The 22,067-nt window shown below is 39.9% G+C and overlaps 1 protein-coding gene across 4 annotated transcripts in view; it reads right to left on the bottom strand.

The window, feature by feature from the left end:
• LOC115053502 (leucine-rich repeat and fibronectin type III domain-containing protein 1-like protein) overlaps positions 1 to 22,067 on the bottom strand; it is a 365,739-nt gene that overhangs the window by 33,122 nt on the left and 310,550 nt on the right. For all 4 annotated transcript variants that reach the window (XR_003841448.1, XR_003841450.1, XR_003841449.1 and 1 more), the window contains 3 exons: positions 20,371 to 20,611; positions 17,116 to 17,328; positions 16,352 to 16,662 (listed from right to left, as the gene is read on the bottom strand). Coding sequence is in view for 1 of the 4 variants with exons in the window: in XM_029518263.1 (XP_029374123.1) it covers positions 16,352 to 16,662; positions 17,116 to 17,328; positions 20,371 to 20,611 (765 nt within the window). In the remaining 3 variants the exon portion in view is untranslated. The remainder of the gene's footprint in view (positions 1 to 16,351; positions 16,663 to 17,115; positions 17,329 to 20,370; positions 20,612 to 22,067) is intronic.

The raw sequence follows: 22,067 nt of genomic DNA on the forward strand, positions 1-22,067 counted from the left end.
CACAAGGTGAGGGGGAGAGTTTCTCTGCATTCCTTGACTTTCATCATTTCTCATCCTCTGAATATCAATAAGGAAAGCTAGAGACGAAAGGAGAGGGGGACAGACAGTGGAGAAATTGAGAGTAGATGGATAGGAAAGAAAAGGAGAGGGGAAAGAAATGAAGGTGATGAAGAGAATAAGTGGAAGCAGAAAACAAGCCTCTTTGTGCAGATAAAGAGAAAAAAAATTCAAAACTTGTTGAAGCACACTTGTTTAATATCATGGTTCATTCACAGCTCATTACCCAAACACTGAGTGTTTTGTGCCACGTAGCTTGTGGGGATGAAAGCAGGAGCAGATAAAGAACAGACTCAGCAACATGTGCCTTTGGTGAAGGAACCAGTCAATGGAAATTCAAGTATCTGTATATGCCATAATTGCTGCTGTTATTATTTATATTCAACACCACTGCACCAATAGGCATTACAGTTATTATTTTACCAATCAGCAGCAGTATATACGTCTGCTCCTGGACTGCCTAGCCATGAATCTGACTCTGCTCAAGGTTTCTTCCTGTTAAAATATACTTTTTCATCACAGTTAAGGTTATGATTTTTGCGGCGGCTACCAATTCTGTCTTTGAATTTATTAAGGCGTTGAAACCGCCAGCTCACTCCGCCTCATGCCAGGATCAGATGACATGATCTTTTGTCGTTCACAATCCTTTCTGTGTCTTGGAAGGCAGAGTGGCCACAATACAGTTCTGACACTGACCTCACCCCTGACCAATCATTGTTGACTGTTATCAAGAGCACATTTGTGGGCAGAGGTCATCTGGAAAAGCAGTTGTTAATCATTGCAATGGAGGCCGTGTGTGTCTGCTCAGAAATGGCAAAGAAAAAAAAAAAGACTATGGAGAGAGCAATCTCTCATCAGTGGGCACTCTGGCTTTGGATTGGTTAATGTCTAGACTACGTAGATTGATGTTCCTGTGGGGTCCATTTGACTCCAAGCTGTCTCAGCTGTATTAAACATGTCTCTCTGTGTGGGTGACCTCATGTCCCTACACCTGCAGCTTCAGAATTTCTGCTTTTGAGGTGATGCATGACAAGGGAGCAGGGAAAGCATAATTCCCAAGAGAACTTTGATACTTCTTGTGGTGACATTCGATGAATGCTTGCTTTGCTTTTCATGACCGCTGTCCATTGCAATATATACTGAGCAAAAGTGTCAACGCTGCCGCACCAAAATTTGAACAGCTTGTGATTCACACTACGTCTGGAATATGCGGGTTTACACAGGAAAATCCCCTGAAGACGGACCTGATAAGGGTTGCGTTTGACATGGCTGAAGGACTGCATGGGCTTAACCTTATGTATGATTATTTTTCCATCATACACAATGGTGAGGAAAACCAGCAGGTGACAGGTTTGTTCACTCATTCATTCATCTTCTACTGTTTATTGTGGTCACAGGGGGTGCTGGAGCCAATCCCAGCTCACACAGGTTTTCTTAAATAACTGAATAAACTTTTGAACTGAATGTTTTATTTTAAAAAAAACAACAACAAAAAAAAAAATATTGGTACATTGATGGGCAGCACGGCAGCACAGTGGTTAGAACTGTTGCCTCACAGCAAGAAGGCTGCAATGAACCGAGCCTGCAACTGAGTTTGCATGGTCTCCCTGTGCTTTCATGGGTTTCTTCTGCGTATTCTGCTTTCCGTTTCTAGGTTGTATTCATCACTTTTATAATGCTATAGCTAAATTACTAAGTAATTTGCTTCTTAAGAGAAGTAACTAGTAACTATAACTAGTGACTTTTTTAAAGTAATACAAATAACACTGGACATCACTCTATCTGTAATAATAATGTAATGTTTTATATTGCCTAGATGTTACCCTGTTATGTTTTAATTTTTTGTTGTAAAATAATAAAAGGAACTAAAGCCAAAGTGCCAAGACCTCAATATAGTATGCTTTTAGCCTTTGAAGGAGCGTTTGAAATCTGAAGGACTTGAAGTAGTTTGCAAAAGAAAAGTGGTCCATATTCCAGTGTGGAAGTGTGAAAACCAATAAGGTTTTAGGAAGAAATTAATATCACTTATTCATTCTATAAGATGTGCTATCACATATTAAGTTGAGGGTGTCAATTATTTAGCACAGTCTATTTTTGGAGTTTTGTGTGAATATTGATTAAATTTGGCATTTGTATGAGGTTTTTTCTTTTCTTAAGACAGTGATTAAGGACTGAAGGTGTGGTCACACCTTCAGGGAAACACCAGCTGATAAAGACATGTCATGACGCACATCAGATGACACTTCTGAAGAAGACTGAAGGTACAGTCGAAACATCTCCTTAACCTCACAGTCTGAAAAAAAGAAAAAACCTTGCACTATTGAAATGTGAGTAGAAAGACTAAATATGGCACTTTCGCAAACAAATGTATCGCACGTAAACATGAAAGCATTTAGAATTACAATAATTTTCTGGGAAAGGTGGTACATTATGTGTCAGAAGAGTAAGGGTGCCATTACAGTACATATATGCATGTGTATTTATGTATATATTTGTCTTCTACAACATGAGTGTGCTCTCATCGGTGTGTTTGAAACAATGCAACTACCCTTTTTTCGCCTTCTCTCTGATCTAAGTTATCAAATTTTCCTGACATTTGGTTTGAAATCAAAAAAGAGAGGCTGAAAGTCTTAAAGTAGAAACAGTAAGTCTAGAGAGATATGAGGCAGCTGGCAGACAGAGTGGGCATCATTACTGGCGAAAGGTCAGCCATGCCTCAGGTTGGGTTTACTGTGAGAAGTTATTCCTGGAATGAAGACAGGAAGCAGTGATAACTTCATGTGCTGTCTCTGTGTGACTGTATGACTGATGCAGTGGTGAGAGGTCACCAGGTAATGGTGCCGGCTATAGGTACCTGTCTACCATGTCTAAGTGTGTCTTGATTTAAGGCAGTAATATCTCTTGGATGTTTAGTTAACTCATTCTTTTAAGGTTTTATAAGGTAAAAAATGTTTTTCAAATTGGCTCTTGATTTTGGAAGTGTTGATGTACTGCTTACGCTTTAGTGCATCAACACTTGAGCTGCCAGTAAACGTCATTAAATCCTTTAGTCCTAGGGTTGCATAACTTTATAAACCCTCTCAATCTTTGTCTTATTTTATTTTCAACTTCCAACAGCTCTCCATCACTTTTGACATTTCATGTGATGTGACAACACGTCAGATGCTCAGCTGCTACATTTAAAATTGAAATGCTCTCCTCCTTGCATGCCAAACAAGTACGACTTGCTGTGTAATTGCTTTAATCCAGTAGTACAGTCTACTTTGTTGTAGTGGGTGTACTGTTATACTTGTACTCATCCATCCTAGAGCAACACCTCATGAATGCCACACACCACACACACACACGCAGTATCCTGCTTCCTTTCTCTTCCATTTGTTCCATCACACTAACGTTGGTCAGGTTAGCTAGTTCTAACCAACTCTCCCCTACTACAGCTAACTATGCTAACTTACTTTATGGTAGCGCCAGGCTCATTCTCTGTCACCTTATTTAGGACAGCTGTTTCACCTGGCTCCTCTTCTGTCGTAGGAGAGGAAAATTGCAACAATTGCAACACAAACTGCATCACAAATGTTCTATCATTTAGCATTTGAACGTATGTGACAACATTTTAAGATTTACAAACTTTGAATTGAAGTTGACAGGAAGTGTTGGAAATAAACTGATAGTGACATGATCAGTGGATGGACATGAATAATGGCTGCATCAAAAGTCAAAGTGAATCTGTTAACAATATTTGACCTATTTTACTCAACTAAAGTGTGTGACTGAAAGACATTGCATTTGGTGTCACTTATATGTCACTGTTGTCAGAGCCAACACGCAGAGACAGACAGAGACCAACAACCACTCACACTCACATTCACACCTAGGGTCAATATACAGTTTCCAGTTAACCTATAGATGCATGTCTTTGGATGGTGGGAGGAAACTGGAGTACCGTTTTAATTCATCTTGGTAGTCTTGTAGTCTGTCATCTTCTGTACTTGTATTTTTAACCAGGACCACAAAGTGACGTTTGGCTAATGGAGGTAGAGATGAGGGAGGAGAAAAAAAGATGAGGAAAGACAGCAGGTTTTGGATATATCAAGAGGTGAGGTGATGAAGTGAAGGAAGAGGAGAATATAATGACTTCTCAAGGTGTGATCACAGACAGTCAGAGAAAACAGTTGGAGACTGGATTGAATAAAAAAAGTAGTAGAAAAAAGTAGAAGAGAAAAATCTATTCTTTGGCAATTCAGCAGAATATGATCAGCTGTCATTACCTTGTCCCTTTCTCCCTATCTTCCTTAATTTCCAGTCAGAGAACATTGCCTATTCACAGCACTGCAGCAGTCTATGCCTTTTGTATCACTTGCTCCTTCATCTGATTCTTCCATTCTGCTGTACCCTCTTCTTTAATCTCTCCTTACTAGATGGTGATTTAGAAAGAAAGCCAACAAGAAAGATTTTGCGTTTGTTCCAGCCAGTTGGAGCAAATCGTTTTGAGATGGTGGGAGAGGAGCTTCAGACACTGAATACGGGGAAATCAGCAGCAGCTTTTTTCTGCAAAAACGTCTTCCCAGTAAGAGACAAGCAATGTTTGATTTTAAGTTTTGGTTTTTGTACTTGATTTTATGATTTGCCTGAATAAATGTTTGTTTCAAAACATAACACTTAAAATCATTAGTCTGTGGCGTCAGTGGCATAGTGGTTAAAGCTCCCTTAATCCTCCGGTCGTGTTCACCTCCCGCCCCTTACTTTTGCGTTCCCGGTCAAAATTGACCGGTCTGTTTTAACTGCTCTTAAATTAGCACAAAAACCATTTTTCACCACCAAATTTTCATTCAACATTCTTTAGCTGTGAACAATGTCTCAAAGTAGTGTTTAACATGAATTTATAAAATTAGACATACAATAACTGCAGTGAAAATACAAATAGGCACTGAAAATGTATTACAAAATGAACATGTAATGTAAAAACTAAATAGAAAACCAAAGACCAAACTCAACATGAAGTCGTGTGTGTGTGTGTGTGTGTGCGCGCGCGCGTGCATGTGAATTCATGCATATGAGTGGCATGTCACACTCAGGTCAGTGTGGGCCTTGCAAACATAGGCATCACATTTGCAGCATCTCAGGCTTGTTTTGTTGTCTCTAGGGGCACAGAGCTCACAGCGATTCCTTTTCTGCCCATGTCCTTGTTGGGGGAGAGCAGCCAGGGCAGTGGCTGGGGCTGGGGCTTGCACTGCCTGGATTGTACAGAAGTGGTAGGCGCTCCACCCACCTGTACCAAATGTTCCTGATGGCAGCCAGTTTTTTCATTTCGCCAGCGGACGGGTCGTGTATCTCTGTTATCAAATCGAATAATTCTTGAAAGGACATAAAGCTGTTGTAAGGACATAGTTGCCCGGAATATAGGCCTCCCAGAATCTGCATCCCACAGACTTTCTGTAGCCTCATTGTTTGAGTGATATAGTCCAGCTAAAATCAACAGACCTATGTAGGCTTGGAGGTCTACCAGGTCGATTTCTCTCCAGGTGTCCCCAAACACACACGTCCCCTCCAGGTTTGTCATCTCGAGTATAATTCCCTCAATGGACTTTGGTAAAAAGAGTTGGAAGCTGGACTTGATGTCATCCACATGAGATGTCACATACCGTGTTGGCCCTGGCGTCATCTTTATGATGTTTTCCACTCTTGCTCTACTTCCTCTGTCCTGGGGGGATGACGACCAGAGCAAGTGTCCACTCTTGGACTGGAATGTCTCCTCAGGTGCCTCTCCCTCTCCATCTGTTGACTGGTCAGTCTCCTCAAAGTCTGGATCAAAATCTAGGTTGTCTTCCACTTCTGAGACATCCTCCTCTATCTCTGGTTCAATTTCAGTGCCCTCTTCATCATGTCCAAAAAGCTGGACCAGAACCTCTTCGACAGAGAACCTCTTGGTCAGTGGCCTACTCACCCATGCTCTCTCCTCCATTTCCTAGTTTAGATTTTAGAAAAACTGTCCCAATTTGTAATCCACTGTTTGGACTCTGAGAATAGTCAAGAGAGGATTAGTTTTATGTTGCAGTGTGTGTACATATGTTTTATACTTGCATACATTGTTCCAGCCATACTGGTGTTTTATTTAAAAAGGAATGTTTGTAGTAGGTAACATACATTTCTCCCAGTCTAAATGCAAATGTAACTTTTCTCATTCTACACTTGCAGAAGTTTTTAAGTTTGTAACCTTTCATAAGAATGCAACCCAAAATTATGTTTCATTCTTCTTTTTTTATCACTTTGATTAAATGTGGGTAAAATTACATTATATCAGTTGAAAAGTAAACATTAGGGTTTTTCTCATCGACTTTTTAGTCAGCAGATCCAGCCGTTCTCATTGGACATCATAGGTGACCTTGAGTTGGAAAAGGTTGGTGACCACTGGTCTAAATTGTCCGCAGGTCTGAGTGTGAGTGTCAGTGGTTTTTTGTCTCTGTCTGTCTCTGTGTGTTGGTCCTGAGATGGACTGGGAACTTGTCCAACGTGTACCCTGCCCTCGCCCAACGCATTGTCTGGGATTGGCTCCAGCAGCACCCGTGACCCAGAAATGGATAAGCAGTAGAAAATCAGTGGGTCAGTGATAATACATGGCCTCTTGGTTAAGACCTTTACTACTGGCAGGGGATACCAGAATACTCTCATTGTTGCACCATCGACCTTGTGTGCTTATGTCATGACAACCACATTTTATAGATTTTATAGCTCGGACTGTGTATGCTGCGAATGTAAAGCTCACAGCTCTATCAGAGAATGGCAGTGCAAGTCAGTGCAAAATATAAAATCAAAACAATCGGAACATAGAAAATAGAAAATAGATTTTGAATGTTTAAAAAAGAAAAAGAAAAGAAAAGTTTTTAACAGCTTTTAAAATCCACAAACATAGGAAATTGGGAAGCTGGCCAATGCAGTACTATTTCATCTGTAATGAATAATTTCTTTTCGGCTGAACTGCGCTCCCCTGCAGCATGGGCAGCGGAGATATCCGAGATGATGGTCACTGAACTCCAGTGAACTTCTAAAATGTTCTTGCCCATTTGTCATGCCATTATAATAGGGCAGCGGTAGCCAACAGGGAACAGCGTCGAACTGGAAGATCAGCGGCCAGGAAGAAAGAATGAGTAACCCACCCCCTTTCCTGCCGCCATCCCTCAAATAGTTGCACGATGAACCCTGGAGCTGCTGCTCCACAGCCGGCTGACTGCAACTGCTCAGTTCACACGGTTAAAGCAGCTCAGCAGTATTGGACAGTTCCCAAATGTGAAAGTGAAGCAGTACTGGTGAACAGCAGACATGTCCGCTCCGCTTTTGCTGGAAAGATAAAAGTTAAAAGAAGGCTGTGCACAGTTTGGAAGCCTTTAGTGGGGAAATTGATGGCATCCAGACTTTTCTAATAGTTGGAGGGCAATTTTAATGCGAGCTTGGAAAAATGACGCGGAACTGTAGCTTTGAATTAGAACTGGCAAGAGTATTGAGCTTATACACATTCTTCACAAGTGCACAGGTTTCAGAACCGATACTAATATTGAAGTTCTTACTTTATGTCCCCCATTATAGACTTCAACACTCTGCTGGTGACTATGAGCTTGTAATATTTCAGGATGTACGGCTGGCACAGTCTAACATTTCTTTTAGGTTTCAACTCTAGGTGAACCTTTATTTACAGTCTATGGGCCTGAATGACTATAGGGTGGGATGTCTGAGTCCCATGGCATGCTTTTCCACCAAGTGAGCTATTGTGTCAACCTGACATTGATCCTTTTACCCTAAGGTCAAAGACAATGCTTTCTCACATCCCCAGGTGATGATCCTTTTACCTCTTTAAGTGTCCCTTTTGCTCAGTGTCGATTGACCCACATTCTGAATGTGTTAAATATGTTAACCCATTACAGAATACTAACAATGCAAACCATCAGCCGTAAATAGCAATTGAAGAGTATTAATTCTTTAAAACTTCTGCTGCATTTAGCTGAGTGGAAGATAGCCACATCTCTATGCATGTTGCTCCCACTGCCATCTTCAAAAGTAAATGAAAAATTGCCTTCTCCTTTGACAATGTTTTGAAGAAAACATAATTTCAACCTGGATTTACAGCAAGAAGCTCAAATTTTTTATGCAACAGGAAACTTGTGAGCAGGTGGTTTTGCTGGAAGTCTGGTACAGTATACAAGCACAACGCACTTTGACACTAGAGATCTGGGTTGACATCCTGAGTCCAAGATGTGGATGGGTTTGGAAAGCAAACAGAAAAAGACTGGTCTAAGTGTGAAAATGTGTATATATAAACCCTCAAATAAATAAGTTCATATTGCCAAATGGTTGCTCAAGTCACTGTTAACTTCTCTGACTTTTACCAAGTGCTATGAGTGTCAGATCAAAGCCAAAAATATGTGGTCTTCTGTTACAATGAGGAAACACTGAATTGTCAGTGTGAACTATACATACATATATGTATGTATATATACATTCACTATAAAGACTGTGATAGAAACTCAAGCTGTATTTCAAGCTCCTCTCTAAGTGTATTTGTCTCACATTTGCAGTATGTAAACATAATTTATCTGAGACAGAATTGATCTCTGTCCACACTTCAAAGCTGATACAGTACTGCTATTTGTTGCAAACGGACAGTGGGAATATGTTCATGCAATTCTTGGTCTCTCCTGTTTCTCATTTACAGCCTGCGTCCGTACCGTCACATCATATTGGAACAATGCTCCATCTTATCTGCATAGCCTTTCTTTATTTGCATAAATGACAGAAGCTGAGAAATGAGCCTCATTCACACCTCTGGCCTGGGCAAAATGATTGGCACTGATAAACAAGTGGACTCTGGTGCTACTTTAAGCTGTTTTTCTTTTTTTTAAAAATGAGTATCTTCGGTCTTATAACTCTGTCTGTCTAAAATGAGGAAAGTCTTCACTATGCTGCTTGTTATCTCTACGTGCACCGTACCGAACATGAGCAGAAGAAAATGAAGTAGAGAAGCAGTGTCTGGGGAAATAACACTGATGGCAGCTTGTTATTCCTTTGTCCAGGTGGAGGACAGCAGAATCTAGATTGAACTGACAATTTCAGTGGTAGGAAAAGCATGAGGATAACGTAGACGAGATCACACATGTTAGAGTAGACTGCCTTCTGAATGGAAGTGGACTTTGTCGAAGATGGTCCACTTGTGGAACCTAAAATGCTGGCTCCTTGCTGCATGTTGACAAGCCACAATGCTGCTTTGGACAGGTGAAATAAACTTTTGTGGGTTTGTGGGCTGAAGCCTTCAAAGGGAAGACTGTCCCCTCTGTGAAACATGGAGGAGGCTCAGTTATTCATTGTGCTCAATTTCTATTCCATGCACACCATGTGGCCCATTATTCATTTGTTGTATTATATTTTGTTACTCTTAAAATATATAATATTCACAAATCAAAATTCTTTTGGTGTGATAATCAGGGTGAGAAGCTCAAGGATAATGTTGTACTGCTGTTTTCCAGGAGTAAATCATGTACATGTAGAGAATTCAATAATCCTCTGAACAGAATGTAAACAGCGGCTCTGTTTATTGCTAATGTAACTACCAGCACCCCATTGGGAGGCTTGTTTTTATGCATACAGTATTGTCTTGTTCTGACAGAAGTGGCATTGGGATCCTGAACTTCGACTGAGATCAAAACAACAATGTTCACAGTATATCACACTCTTATTTAATTTTGTCTCATTGCGAGACCAAGAACAAACTAACAGAATTAAGCTAATTCATTCTGAATTATCCAAAACGATGTTTACATTCGTGATGTACCTGCTTTTCTGTCATATTACTATATCATTGCAGCAGTTTAACCAAGATACCATGTAATCAATAATATTTAGGTACTGTGTGATTTTTGCAAAAAACATTGATTCGTCTTGCCTAATGATGTGAGGGCTGCTCTTTTGCCACCTGCCTGCAGTCAATAACGTTCTCCTTGGTGTTGGAGGCATTAAGGTTGAGGCAGGTCCTTCCACATCACACAGAAAATACTGTAGGTCCACCCCAGCTGGGAGCTTCTCCTGCGGGCTACTCCAGGTTCTGAGCTCATGCAGTCAACAGTGAATTGCAAAGGTGAGGTTACAAGCCTCATGGGGTACCACACTGGTACAGTGACACTGGCCATTAATTCTCACCCACTGACCCAGAGGATTAGATTAGTTTCTGCCCCACATTCCACAAAAACCAGTCTGACATATGCCTTGGTCTTTTTCAAGGTTGACGTAGGGAGAAAGCACGACAGCATTATTAACCCCCCCCGTGTTGTTTGTAAGGTCTTTCTGTGCACCTACCTTGTTTTGTAGAAGCAACAAAATCCCTGCATCAGGGCTGTCAAAAGTGTGGCTTGCTAGTCATTGTTGCAACTGGTGTTGCATATATTTGTTTTCCAACAAACATTTTGTGGGAATTCTGCTTTCTGCCAAGGAGTAGTTGAACAACTCAGAGAAGACAACTGGACAACTGGCTGCAGCAGGAGTTCAGGAAACTGCCACAGATGAGGTCAGGTATAGACCTTATATTTATTTATCCTCCTCAGAATAAATTCTACCTCTCTGGGCTTCAGTTATGAACTTGCAGTAGAGAGCGACATGGCAGCCCGGTCTGATATTAATCCCTCCGTCTCTAAGTGGTTGTGGTGATTAGACCTGCAGTGGAAGTTGGTTGAGTTCTCTGCCATGCTGTCATAAAGCTCAGGGTTATTCTGATTAGTGTCACCAGGCATCCCTGGGTTTAGCCTCCTGGAAAAGCTTGAGAACTTCTCCTTGCAGCCTCTCTCTGCCTCCTGTATTTGTTTGTTCATCTTATTCTGAATGAGGTTGGACTATTCATCCTCTGAGGTGAATGCAATTTTCTTCTCATTGAGTGTGGTTTCCAGGGCTTTTTGTGACCCAGGACTTATTGGAAAATGCTTTGGCAGATTTTGTGGAGACTATCATCTCTTCGCAGTGAATAACCACTTCAGGACTACTCTCCACTCTCCAGTCAAAAAACTGCTCTAATGTTTGAAATGCATTATTGTCCCATACTTTCCCAGTTTTCTTGACTTCTCTCTGTAATTTTGGAGGAGACAGGTATGAGATGGATGGCATTATAGTCTGCAGCGCTATGGGGCATTTTCTTGCAGGCTTTGTAACAATTCCTAATGTGGCCTTTGCAAAAGTTGATTGTTTTGTTACCTCTAGCAGCAAACTCAAAGTACTGCTGATGAGTTAGAGGAGTCTTATTTAGCCCACAGCCCTTGATATCACAGAGGATGTTGACAGATGAGGATGATGAGAGTCAGGAGGTGCACATGTAAGACGATATGCAGTTGGCTATAGCTTCTGAACCCTGTATAACATTGCCAGATGGTGAGCTCTAAACAAACATTAAACGTAATGTTTTGAAAATAAAGTAGTGTTTTATTGAACCCTCAAGTTCCTTGAAACAAAGTGATTGAGATCATCCAATCAGACTTTTTGCAACCCGTTTCTCCGTAATTGTTATTAGATAGAAAGCAGGTGGAAGGCTCTTGCATACTGTTGAGGGTCAGAAACAGTTGCAATTGTAATGAAATAATCAATAGTATTAATCTTTTTGATAATATTGTGGCTGATCATGTATTTCACTCACAGTGAAAAACAGAAAATCAATGTGGAAAAGAATTTCGTGAGTAGTAGTCCCTGGATAATAAGTAGGGAGGCATGAAAGAAATCATCGTTGTAGCTATAATCTGAAGGCTCCTAACTGGCTCCTTGTTCTGATTCTTTTTGGGGAAGCTGGTAAACTCATCTGGGCGAAGGAAATTGAAAATTAAACATGTCAAGTTTTCGAGCAAATCACTAGCTCAGCTCAAATATTCAAGAATTCTCACCCTTAGTCTGGCATCAGAGGAAAATTACTCTTGTGAATAGGTTTCATTTTTAATGCGCCACTGAATCTGGAAAAGATAGAGGAGACCTTGATTCATTTTCTCACTTTCAACTTATCTCAAAGAAAAATTCAGTCTTTTAAATCTATTGATAAAGCATACAGATATATGCATATAAGACTGACAGAGGCCTGGGTATAACGTACTCTGTGTGCAGACTGTTCACAGAATCCGCTGAGAGAAGAATGCTGGCCTAGGAACCTTTTTGAACATACTCAAGGCGTACACAATTAAGCTGCAGACTAGTTCTGTTTGCAACCTCCTCTAAAGTATCAGTGAGTGTGTAAGATATATTCAGACTGTTGTGGTCAAATGAAGGCAGTGAACCCTCATATCAAATACACCCAAGATGAAAAAGAAGTACATGATGCTAAGAAAATGACTCTTATTACACCAAAGGATGTGAAGTGCTAGACTGAGTGGAACATGCCTTAGATGATGAACCGCTGATGTGCTGTAGCTGCTCTGTCTCTGTACAACCTCGGGCCAGACTGGATTAAGGGCAAAGTGGACGTTGTGAGTCTTTTCTATTACAGTGTTCAGTGGAGAGGCCAATAACTCTGCCAGAGCGCTTCACTCGTGTTATTAAAAAAAAAGCAGTTAAAAGTTAAAAGTATATGGTGCCACTGTGGGCTAAAATGCATGTTGATGTATGTTATGTGTATTTATTTATACGTTCATGATTTTAACCCTGTTACCTGGATTTAAATGCTGAGGATACATTCAACTACTATTAGCACATTTAGAGCCACTGCAGTACTTTGCATAGACATAAATTAAAATCTTTGGTCCTTGAGAGTCTCTACCCTGATAATTATTGACTACATCAGAAGTCCTTCAGGATTCGGTCGGATTTAAAAGTCATTGGTTTAAATTTTCATAGCCGTGAGGATGAAACAGTGTGCTGCTGCGTTGAAACAGTTGCCTCAGCCTTTTGCAACTATTTCAGCTTTATGAGCGACATACTACCTGTTATCCAGATGAGTTTGACAAGTAGGCAATCTCTTTTCTGCCACCTTTTTTCAACAACAAACTGATACCCGATCATTTTCTGCTCAGTCCTAATCTGCTGGCAGCTCCACTGGAGGATTATCCTTAACCTCTAAAAATGGAAAGATTGCTCTTTCCTGAATAATACATTTGAGTCACGGCTGATAAGCGTGAACTTATGTTTTTTTGGAAATTGGTTAAAATGCCATGCAACATATGAAAACACATAAAACAAAAGAAGACAAGTTAATATTTAAGTAACAAAATCCTCCTTCAACTGTACGGATTATGATTCTTGTCTAACTTGGATTAGATGAGGAAGAGGCATGGGAACAAAAGAACTTCTGTCTTTAAGGGATTGGAGGATGATAATAATTTCCTGTTCCTCAGTCTTGACCACATCCATGACCATGGTTGCTCCCTAATGACGTTGAAGTTGTGACACACCTTATGCAAATATTCTGCAATCATTATGTGTAAGTGTGCAGTAGATAGTGAAAAGTCTTCACAGTGAACACAAAACTGATGGACTGTTTAGTGTTTGCCTGCTCAAATGATATGGCGTTCATAAAAAAAATCTTGAGCACATGGTCTTTGTCTTTGCCTTGAGCAATGGGCTTTAATTTTCATTTAAAATGACAATTGGGGCCATGGACACATTTCAAAATAGTTATCTGTCAGCCCTCTAAATGCTTTGTAATAACATTTAATTATGCATTCTGAATGACGTTGCTAGGTTACAGAGCTAGCTGAGTGGCTGATGGGACCATCCAGTGGTTGGTCAGTATCATGGGCTGGTTGAGGAGCCACTTCGCAGCTCCAGCATGCTGAAACATTCTGTGAAATCCACATGTGGTGATTCGGATGTGCAAATCCAGTCCTTGAACTGCAGCGTGTAACGGATAAGGTTTAAAGGAAAAAAGTTTACTTCAGGAAATTTCACTGCTTACTTATCCTATGAAGGATGCAGAATTTAAACCACTTTATGCACCAATCTTCGATCTATCTTATTAAAAGTGTCCTCATTAGCATTGCTGGAAATGAGCAATATTGAGTATATTATATTATATGAGTATATTCATGAGCAATATCTGCCATTGTATACTTTTTTTATGCCGTCTTTTTGTTTATAGTAGAAAAGTATTATTTTGCATTAATCTTAACGTTCTGTCCGGCTTCACTCATTAATTTTAGATTTTTGCTGTTACACCCATTATTCCTCCCTCCATTTTAGATTTTACTGTTTGCTGCTGTGGTGACCTGATTTCTCAGCAGGATAACTCAATCGTGATCCTATTTTCTACTTAAGTATTTTCCTTTGTTTCTGTCTGACGTATGAACTCAGCTGAGGATCTCTCAATCTCCTGGGACCCTCGAACTGTAAACATGTCTTTATAATCTCTGGTTGAGGGTGCAACACCAGTCAGTGCAAGAATGCTTGAGGTTCCGATTAAGACTAATTTGTCCTGAGGTGGATTTTACCCTCAATTGTTGCACCTCTGTGAGCCAATAATTATCAAGCATTGCCATGGCAAACACATTAAGCACCTAAGTCCCACTACGAATCACAGGGATAATATCAGAACACACAGGGTTTTTAAAAGCATTTTGGGAGCTAAAGAATTGAAAAGGCCTAAAGCCAGATCCCTGTTTTTTCACTTTACTCCTCCTTTTTTTGGTCTGTGAGCTGCTCTTTTTTGATCAAAGAAATTTAATAACAAAAAAGACTAACTAAACCAGCTCAGAAAACAGAAACAGCCTCCTACATGAAGGAGACCTTGGTGAAGACTGCCCACACGATGATGTGTGTTTGAACCAGAAACAGGCCGACAAGGGGAGAAATCACTCACGCACACAAACACAATTTCAAGGATCTCTGACAAATGTTGAAAAACACAAACATAAAAACGTTTACATATAACCTGACAGCACACAGACTCATGCAAACAAATTTATCTGCAACAAATGCCAATCATATAACCATCAGTACAGGCTGTGTCGAGGTGTCTGCTTGATTTAGCATTAAAACAACACCTCAGCATGATACCCGTGTGTCACTGCAAACTAAAGCTGTAAAGATAAACCTTATTACAGCCTAGTGTGAATATTATTTGTCTTCACTTTAAATTCCAGACCACAGTACGTTTCCAAAGATAGGACAAAACTTCAGACACTGGAACAAGATGAGAGAGAATTTGTGATATTGGACAAATATGATTTCTTTTCTTTCTTTCTTTTTTTTTTTTTTAGAACTGTCACACAATATATGATTTATAAGTGCAGTCCAAGTTTTATCACTTGCTCAGTTATGTGTATTTCAGATGTCACAACTAGGTCTAGTTGAATATGAAATGTTCACTCAACTGGTAGTTTTCAGGTGTGTAATCTCATAATACATGAACAAAGAATCTATTTAATCTTACACCCACCTCCACCCCTCGATGGGGGACAATCTCATTAAAAGAAAATCTCTCTGCCTTAATTTGTTTAATTAATCGAGTCCACTACCATGCTCTATTTAAACGGGACATTGAAATGTAATTGGCAATGTCAGTTTTGACTTTAAAAACTGGGAGTGCGCTGCTCGTGCAACTAGAGATTGAATTATTGTGATATAAACAATGTAGTTTTTAAAACGCCTATCCAAACTATTTATGTATCGTAGAGTAAATAACTATTCAGGAATTTTTATGAAATTGTGGTGGCATTTGCACTTTTCTTTGTTGTGATCTGTTGGGGGAGAACATACACTGAAAGGATGGGAAAAGGGCAGGACAAACTGTGAGGAGGTGGGGGACAGGTGGATGTTGGCCAAGTTGACAGCCATTATTATGTATATTTATCTATGTATCAAAATATATTTTTACCTTGATGCTTTCTTTCCTTTTTCCTTTATCTACTACCTACTTTTTTTACTATCTAATTATATTGTACTGCTGCATGGAAGAATTTTCTTATCTTATCTTATACTACCAAAATAAAAGTGAATGTGTGGGATATTAGCAGTTATTAGCATTGGCTACATTTTATGATAACTGTCTTGCCTTTGTTAGATATTGTTGAACAGCAGCTAAAATAGAATGATTATATAGGCCACATCTGGCAGTTTATGTAAAGTATATATGATAATAATAAAAAGACTTCACAGCATGTATTCTATCAGATGAGCCTCTGAGACTAAGCAGAGAAACTCGCTGGTTTGGGTCATGACCGTGCCGTTTGTTGACATGTGGACATGTGGGCAGAAAACGTGTTTCAATAATCTGACCTTCCAAAACAGTTTGTTTCTGTCAAAGACATTACCCGCTTAAGACACAGCAGCCGCACGTACACAACCTCTGTCTCACCTGTATATGAGTATATCATCTGTGGAGCTGTTGTACTGGATCTGATACATGCGTACTCCTGGTATGTGGTTCTGAGGGGGCCATTTGATTGTGGCAGAGCTGGACGTTAGATCAGAAACGCTGACCCGCTGCTGGTCAGGTCGGGCCTGACCTCCACTGATGTTGGATTTGATGGAGGTTGGGATGTCTGAAGGGCCTGGATCAGGGTCCAGTTTGGGGTCAAAGTGTGGAGAAGGGTTGACAACTAACTCGACAGGAGCCGTGGCTTCCCCAGCTGCATTAGATGCTATGCAAGTGAACTTTCCGGAATCCTAGAAATAAAGAAAACACAGCATTTTATTTGAATCTCAATGAAACCACTTATGATAATGTTTTAACTGGTTGATTTTTACATTTCTACTTCTTTATAAAATCAAGTGTTCTAAAAGGATTGATTTTGGAAGTCTTGTACATCCAATAAAAAGGACCCACCTGATATGTGCATCACAAATGAATGCTATAGTGGGCAATACATGCTATGAATTAGGAATCTATATGAATTTATATTCTAATATGTAGGAATATTTAGAAATCTCTATCACCAAAGTATTTTACTTTCAAAGACTTTACAAATTGACCCAGACACAATATTTCAGGACATACATATTGTATTGTGTATAGTATATAGTGAAAATGAGAATGTGAAGCAATACATGAAAAGCAGACCAGGTTGTCACAGTAAATTGCCTGAGCATGCGCATAACCACATGAAGCTAGTGGTCTACCTTGACAGAGGCCTTCAGGATGTCCAAAGAACCATTCTCATAGCAAATGGTTCTAGATGTGTTTCCAATCAGCTTCCCGTCCGGGCTCACCCAGTGTGTTGAAGGTTCGGGATCACCAACTGACTTACAGCGCAGACTGACCTCCTGACCCTCCATCACGAACATCTTGGAGGTGTGACGGGTTATCATCGGTGGCTCACAAACAAACTCCTCCTGTTAGGGGACAAAGACTGAGTAGTATAAGTCACCATAACAGAATTAAGCTTGTGTAACATTTCAAAATCTATTGTTAAGGGGAAATTTTGATACTGCCAGGCAGAGATTGTTTTTTTTTTTGTTTTTTTTCTTTCACAACTTAGGCAAATAAAACACTTGGAAAACAAAACAAAATACAAACAGCAATGACAAGTGAGACTGAATATTCATAACATATAAATAGCTTTGACTGACTTCCTATGGTATTTTATTCCACCAGACTTTCTGAAGGACCTCTGTGGTTTGCACATGAAGATTAAGTGATCTTGGAGATTTTCAGCACTTGCATTATTTAAAACTCACCCACTGGGATCTAAGCCTGGATAAACCCAGCTAAAACCCTGGTGGAGTATTACTGCAAGGCCAACCAGGGCCAACCATAGCTTACCACGGCTTACTCATCAGTTCTAGATTTCAGCATGTCTCTTTTTCTGGGGTCTTTCTTGGCTCTTGTTACCAGCAGTGATAATTGCTGACCTGATGAACCTGAGCAAGTAGAACTTTTCAGTCTTGTATTAGATTCTGACCTTCAATCGCTCCTGTGAAGCTTAAGAATAAAACTGCGTGATTGAACTGAGCCATCCCTGTGAATGTCTGGAGGGGTGACTGTATTGATAAGTGGCTGTTGAAGTTCAAGTGCATGAATACTTTGTCTTCTTAGGAATGATTTGTTCTGATGAGCTAGTCCCAACTTTTCCTCCAATTATACATGTATGCAGCTGCACCGACATTGCAGTTTTCCTGTATGTATAAGCAGCTGTGGGGCTTTTATTGATTGCAAAGTGGGTACACCCCCTTGGCAGCTGATTTCTACTGATTAAACTCTGATGGATACAGCAGAATTGCACTGGTCCTCACTGTAGAAGAGGCTATAGACCGCATGAGAATGAATATGTCCAGACACTTAATGCCACAGAGGTTTCTTGGCTTGACCCCTTTTACAAGGATACTCCACATACAGTGATTCTACAGTACCTCTGTGAAGGAGGTGTGCAAATATTACTCGAGGTGAGGCAGTGGTGTGTCATCCTCTCTAATATAATACCAATTAACTCCATCTTCATCTTACGGTGCAACCCCACTTATTGCTGTCACTCTACAATGTCCTAGAAGGGTCGGGTCCTTTAAAGCATCATCACAAACCACTTTGATCTTCTACAATTTTTCCAGGTGTCAGCTTAGCCCAGCCTGTATTTTTTAGTAAGTAAATGAAAAACAGCTCGCTCGGTGGTTTCTTGACCTTTACTCATACACTACCTAAGGCGCAATTTGGAGGAATGATATAGTTTGTCTTAGTCTTGCTTTGTGCTTTCTGAGCTGCTCTGTCAGCATGTTTTTGTTTAGTTTTTTTAAATGATGAATCATCAGCATGATTACTCTGGTCAGAGCACGATCACCCAATGGTTTGGGAACTGGGGTTCAAGTCCCCAGTTTGTGATTTGGCCTTCACCATCTTGGATTTTTGAAATCCTCTCTGGAGGTGAGGAGGTGAAGAGGAATGACGGGTGGGTCTGAACTGCTGATTTGTCCCGATTCTCAGGCAGGTCAGTGTGAGTGGCACAATGTTTTCAGTTACATGGCGGCCATGCACTAATGTGCACCCTAATTCAAGGTCTATTCTTCTCTAAAAGGGAACACAATTTAGACGTGCCTTCATATTGTACTGAATATGATATGACAATAGTGACTGAGATTACGTGCTAATTAGGAAGACATTTCCTGAGGTAATAAACCAAGTGAGGAGTGGGGACATTTTCGCAGAAATTTCAATGCTATCTGACTTTTTTATCTAAAAGGCAGTGTCATTAGATAAAAGGCATGTCTGATCAAAATCAGCATCCCTGCTGCACTTGCAGTTATGTTAATCAATGTGCACTCCGCCTGTTAAACAAACCAATGCTCAATGCGCAAATGATTGCAATGCTATGGGAACACATCTGTTTTACATTCATTTCTCTCAGATTTTTTTTTTTTAATCTTTATGGCTCAATAAAGCAGTTCCTGACTATTTCTTCTTCTTCTAATTCTAAGACAGAATCATCCATGTTATCTCACCCTCACTCTGCATTTTCTCCAGCAAGTTCACTGCTCTGACACCTACCATCAGCCATGCTGATGCATTCTTGAGAATGGAAATAAATTTGTACCCACAGTGAACTGAATCAAGTACAGCGGAGAAACACATTTATAGCATTAGGAGCTCCAAAACACACAGGCCAGCAACCTGCTTGTTTCAGATTTGTATTTGCCAGGCAATGATGTGCTCAGGTAACCAACTTAGCCAGAGGCTAAATGATGACATGATTGAAACTTTTCATTATCCCTCCATAGCTATGCACTTATTTGTATTTACCAAACTATCCCAGATGATTTTGCTGAAGGGTTACTTAAATGAAGGCAGAAACTTAATCTCAGGTTCAAGATGCAAACTCAACAAGCCACGCTAATGCTCTTGGCTTAGTAAGAAGGGACCACTGACCTCCTCTGATAGATGTGGAGTAACTCCATTACAGACCTGAGTTTCACTCCTGAGAGTCCACCGTATAATATCACACACCAGCAATAACCTTCAATGTCTATATTCACTGTAGAAATGAATATTTTCACTATGTTCTGCTTGCGTTGTACAATGTGTATGAGAGGACCACCATGGTCTTTCTCCATGTTTTATCCTCTATGTGTGTACTTTAATTTCAATTTCAATATCGTGAGACCACGTACCTTTGAGGATCTCATTAAATGGACAAGTTTGATATATTCTATAGATATTCTGTAATATATTAAATTAGTATATAGAATTTTTAGCCACTATATAAAGCATCAAATTTTTACATTTATGTACAAATACAAATTAAAATTGGATGTATCTTTTATATTATAAACTTCCAGAGTGTGTACAAGTACTATATATGGAAACACCACTTTTGATACAGTGTCAGGACATACATATTGTATTAGTATTAATTAGTATTATTGTATATTGTATTAACTCTCACAAACCTCTTTTATCGTCCAGAAGTATTTGCCAGCCAGGTCTTTCGGCGAAGCACAGGTCTCCAGGTCATCTTCCCTGGTCAGCCTGCGAAGCCAGACCAGCTCACAGTTGCAGTGCAGAGGGTTCCCACCAAAACTCAACACCAGTGCTGTGAGGGGAGAGCCCTTTAACTTGGCGTACACTGGGATCCGCAGGAACAATGGATCTGGTGGAATCTTCTTCAGCTTGTTAGATGTCATGTCAAGTCTGGTAATGGAAGCGAAAAATTGTGTGGGTAGATCAGTTCTCAATCCTCGTTTTACTTTGAGCCATAAATTCAGTCAAATCACTCAGAAACAAATCAATCATCCCTTCAAAGTCCAAGAGAGCTTGACTGAAGAAAAATAAACAAACAAACAAACAAAAAAAAAAACAACACAAAAGCCAAATGTTTCATGTGTGTTGATTAAATATGAATTTAATAAGGTTGACTTTAAACTATTCAAAGTAGAATAAGTGAAACAAACCAAAACAAAAAAACACACATACATACCATACATTTACAGATTAAAACAACTCATTGGAAACACAAGATTTGACAGAATTAATAGATGCAATTGGCGACAAAATTAATTTAAATTTGATATTGTTCTTATAGCAGCGGGCGAGTAGAAATCTGTGGCAGAATGGGCTGCGAGTTTATCCAATGTTGGAGGTAATGGATGCCACTGTGCATGATTTTGTGAAGTTTTTGAACAGTCTATCCCCAGGCACCTTCACCACAGTGCTCAGCTTCAAACCAACAACAGACTGGGCCTTCTTCATTAGTTTATACAGTTTGTTCTTCTTTTCCTGATATCTATGCCCCAGCACACCACAGTAAAGAAAAGAGCGCTAGCCACAACAGACAAAACATACGGAGCATCTTAGTGGAAACAATGAAGGATGTGAGCCTCATCAAGAAATACATCCTTCCTGTTGACGGCCTCTGCGTTTGTTGACCACTCCAGGTTTATGTTCAGTAGAAAGGCTAGTCTACATGCTATTTCTGTCCACCAATGTGGATTTAGTTCTCAAATGAAACATGGTCAGGTGAATTATTCTCCCATTGTTATTTAACATTAGCTAAAATGTTTCTTATATTTATTTGTGTCAGGAGCTGACTTCTGTGCAACGCTGTGTATCTGTGTTTTCTTTCACCTTAGCTTTAGGATTGGAAGTTGTGTTGTTAATTAGACTGTGTTTTGGAAATATTCTGCTTCACCAGGTAAAATAAGTAATTTCTCTCAATTTCACATTAGCAAGGAAAGTACTAAGCAGACAAAATCAGTAGGGGATAACAAAGAAGGTCAGACCTGTCCCAGCTAAAAATAAAGCAGAACATGTTCTCATTTGCTGATGGTGCACTCTTTCTCTGCTGTTTGCGCACTTCTCTTCGATATTCTGACTGATTTGTAGAAAATACACAGGCTGGGGGAAACCTGCTCCGAAATATGAATTACTTCATCACATGATAACCAGCGTCTGCTTTTTCATAATCTCCAGCAGTTTTCTCACCCAAACACTGACCCTGGTGATGATATCATCATTCAACATCCCTGAAATGAAATATTCAATAATGCCGATAGTAGATAATAGTTGTGCAAAGAAACAAGCGTGTTGCTCAAATCTCATGCACATTGAAGAACCCAGAGTAACTTAAAGGTTTTGTGTCTTCAGGTTT

This window comes from Echeneis naucrates, chromosome 13 (assembly GCF_900963305.1).
Source record: "Echeneis naucrates chromosome 13, fEcheNa1.1, whole genome shotgun sequence".
Taxonomy (NCBI): Eukaryota; Metazoa; Chordata; class Actinopteri; order Carangiformes; family Echeneidae; genus Echeneis; species Echeneis naucrates.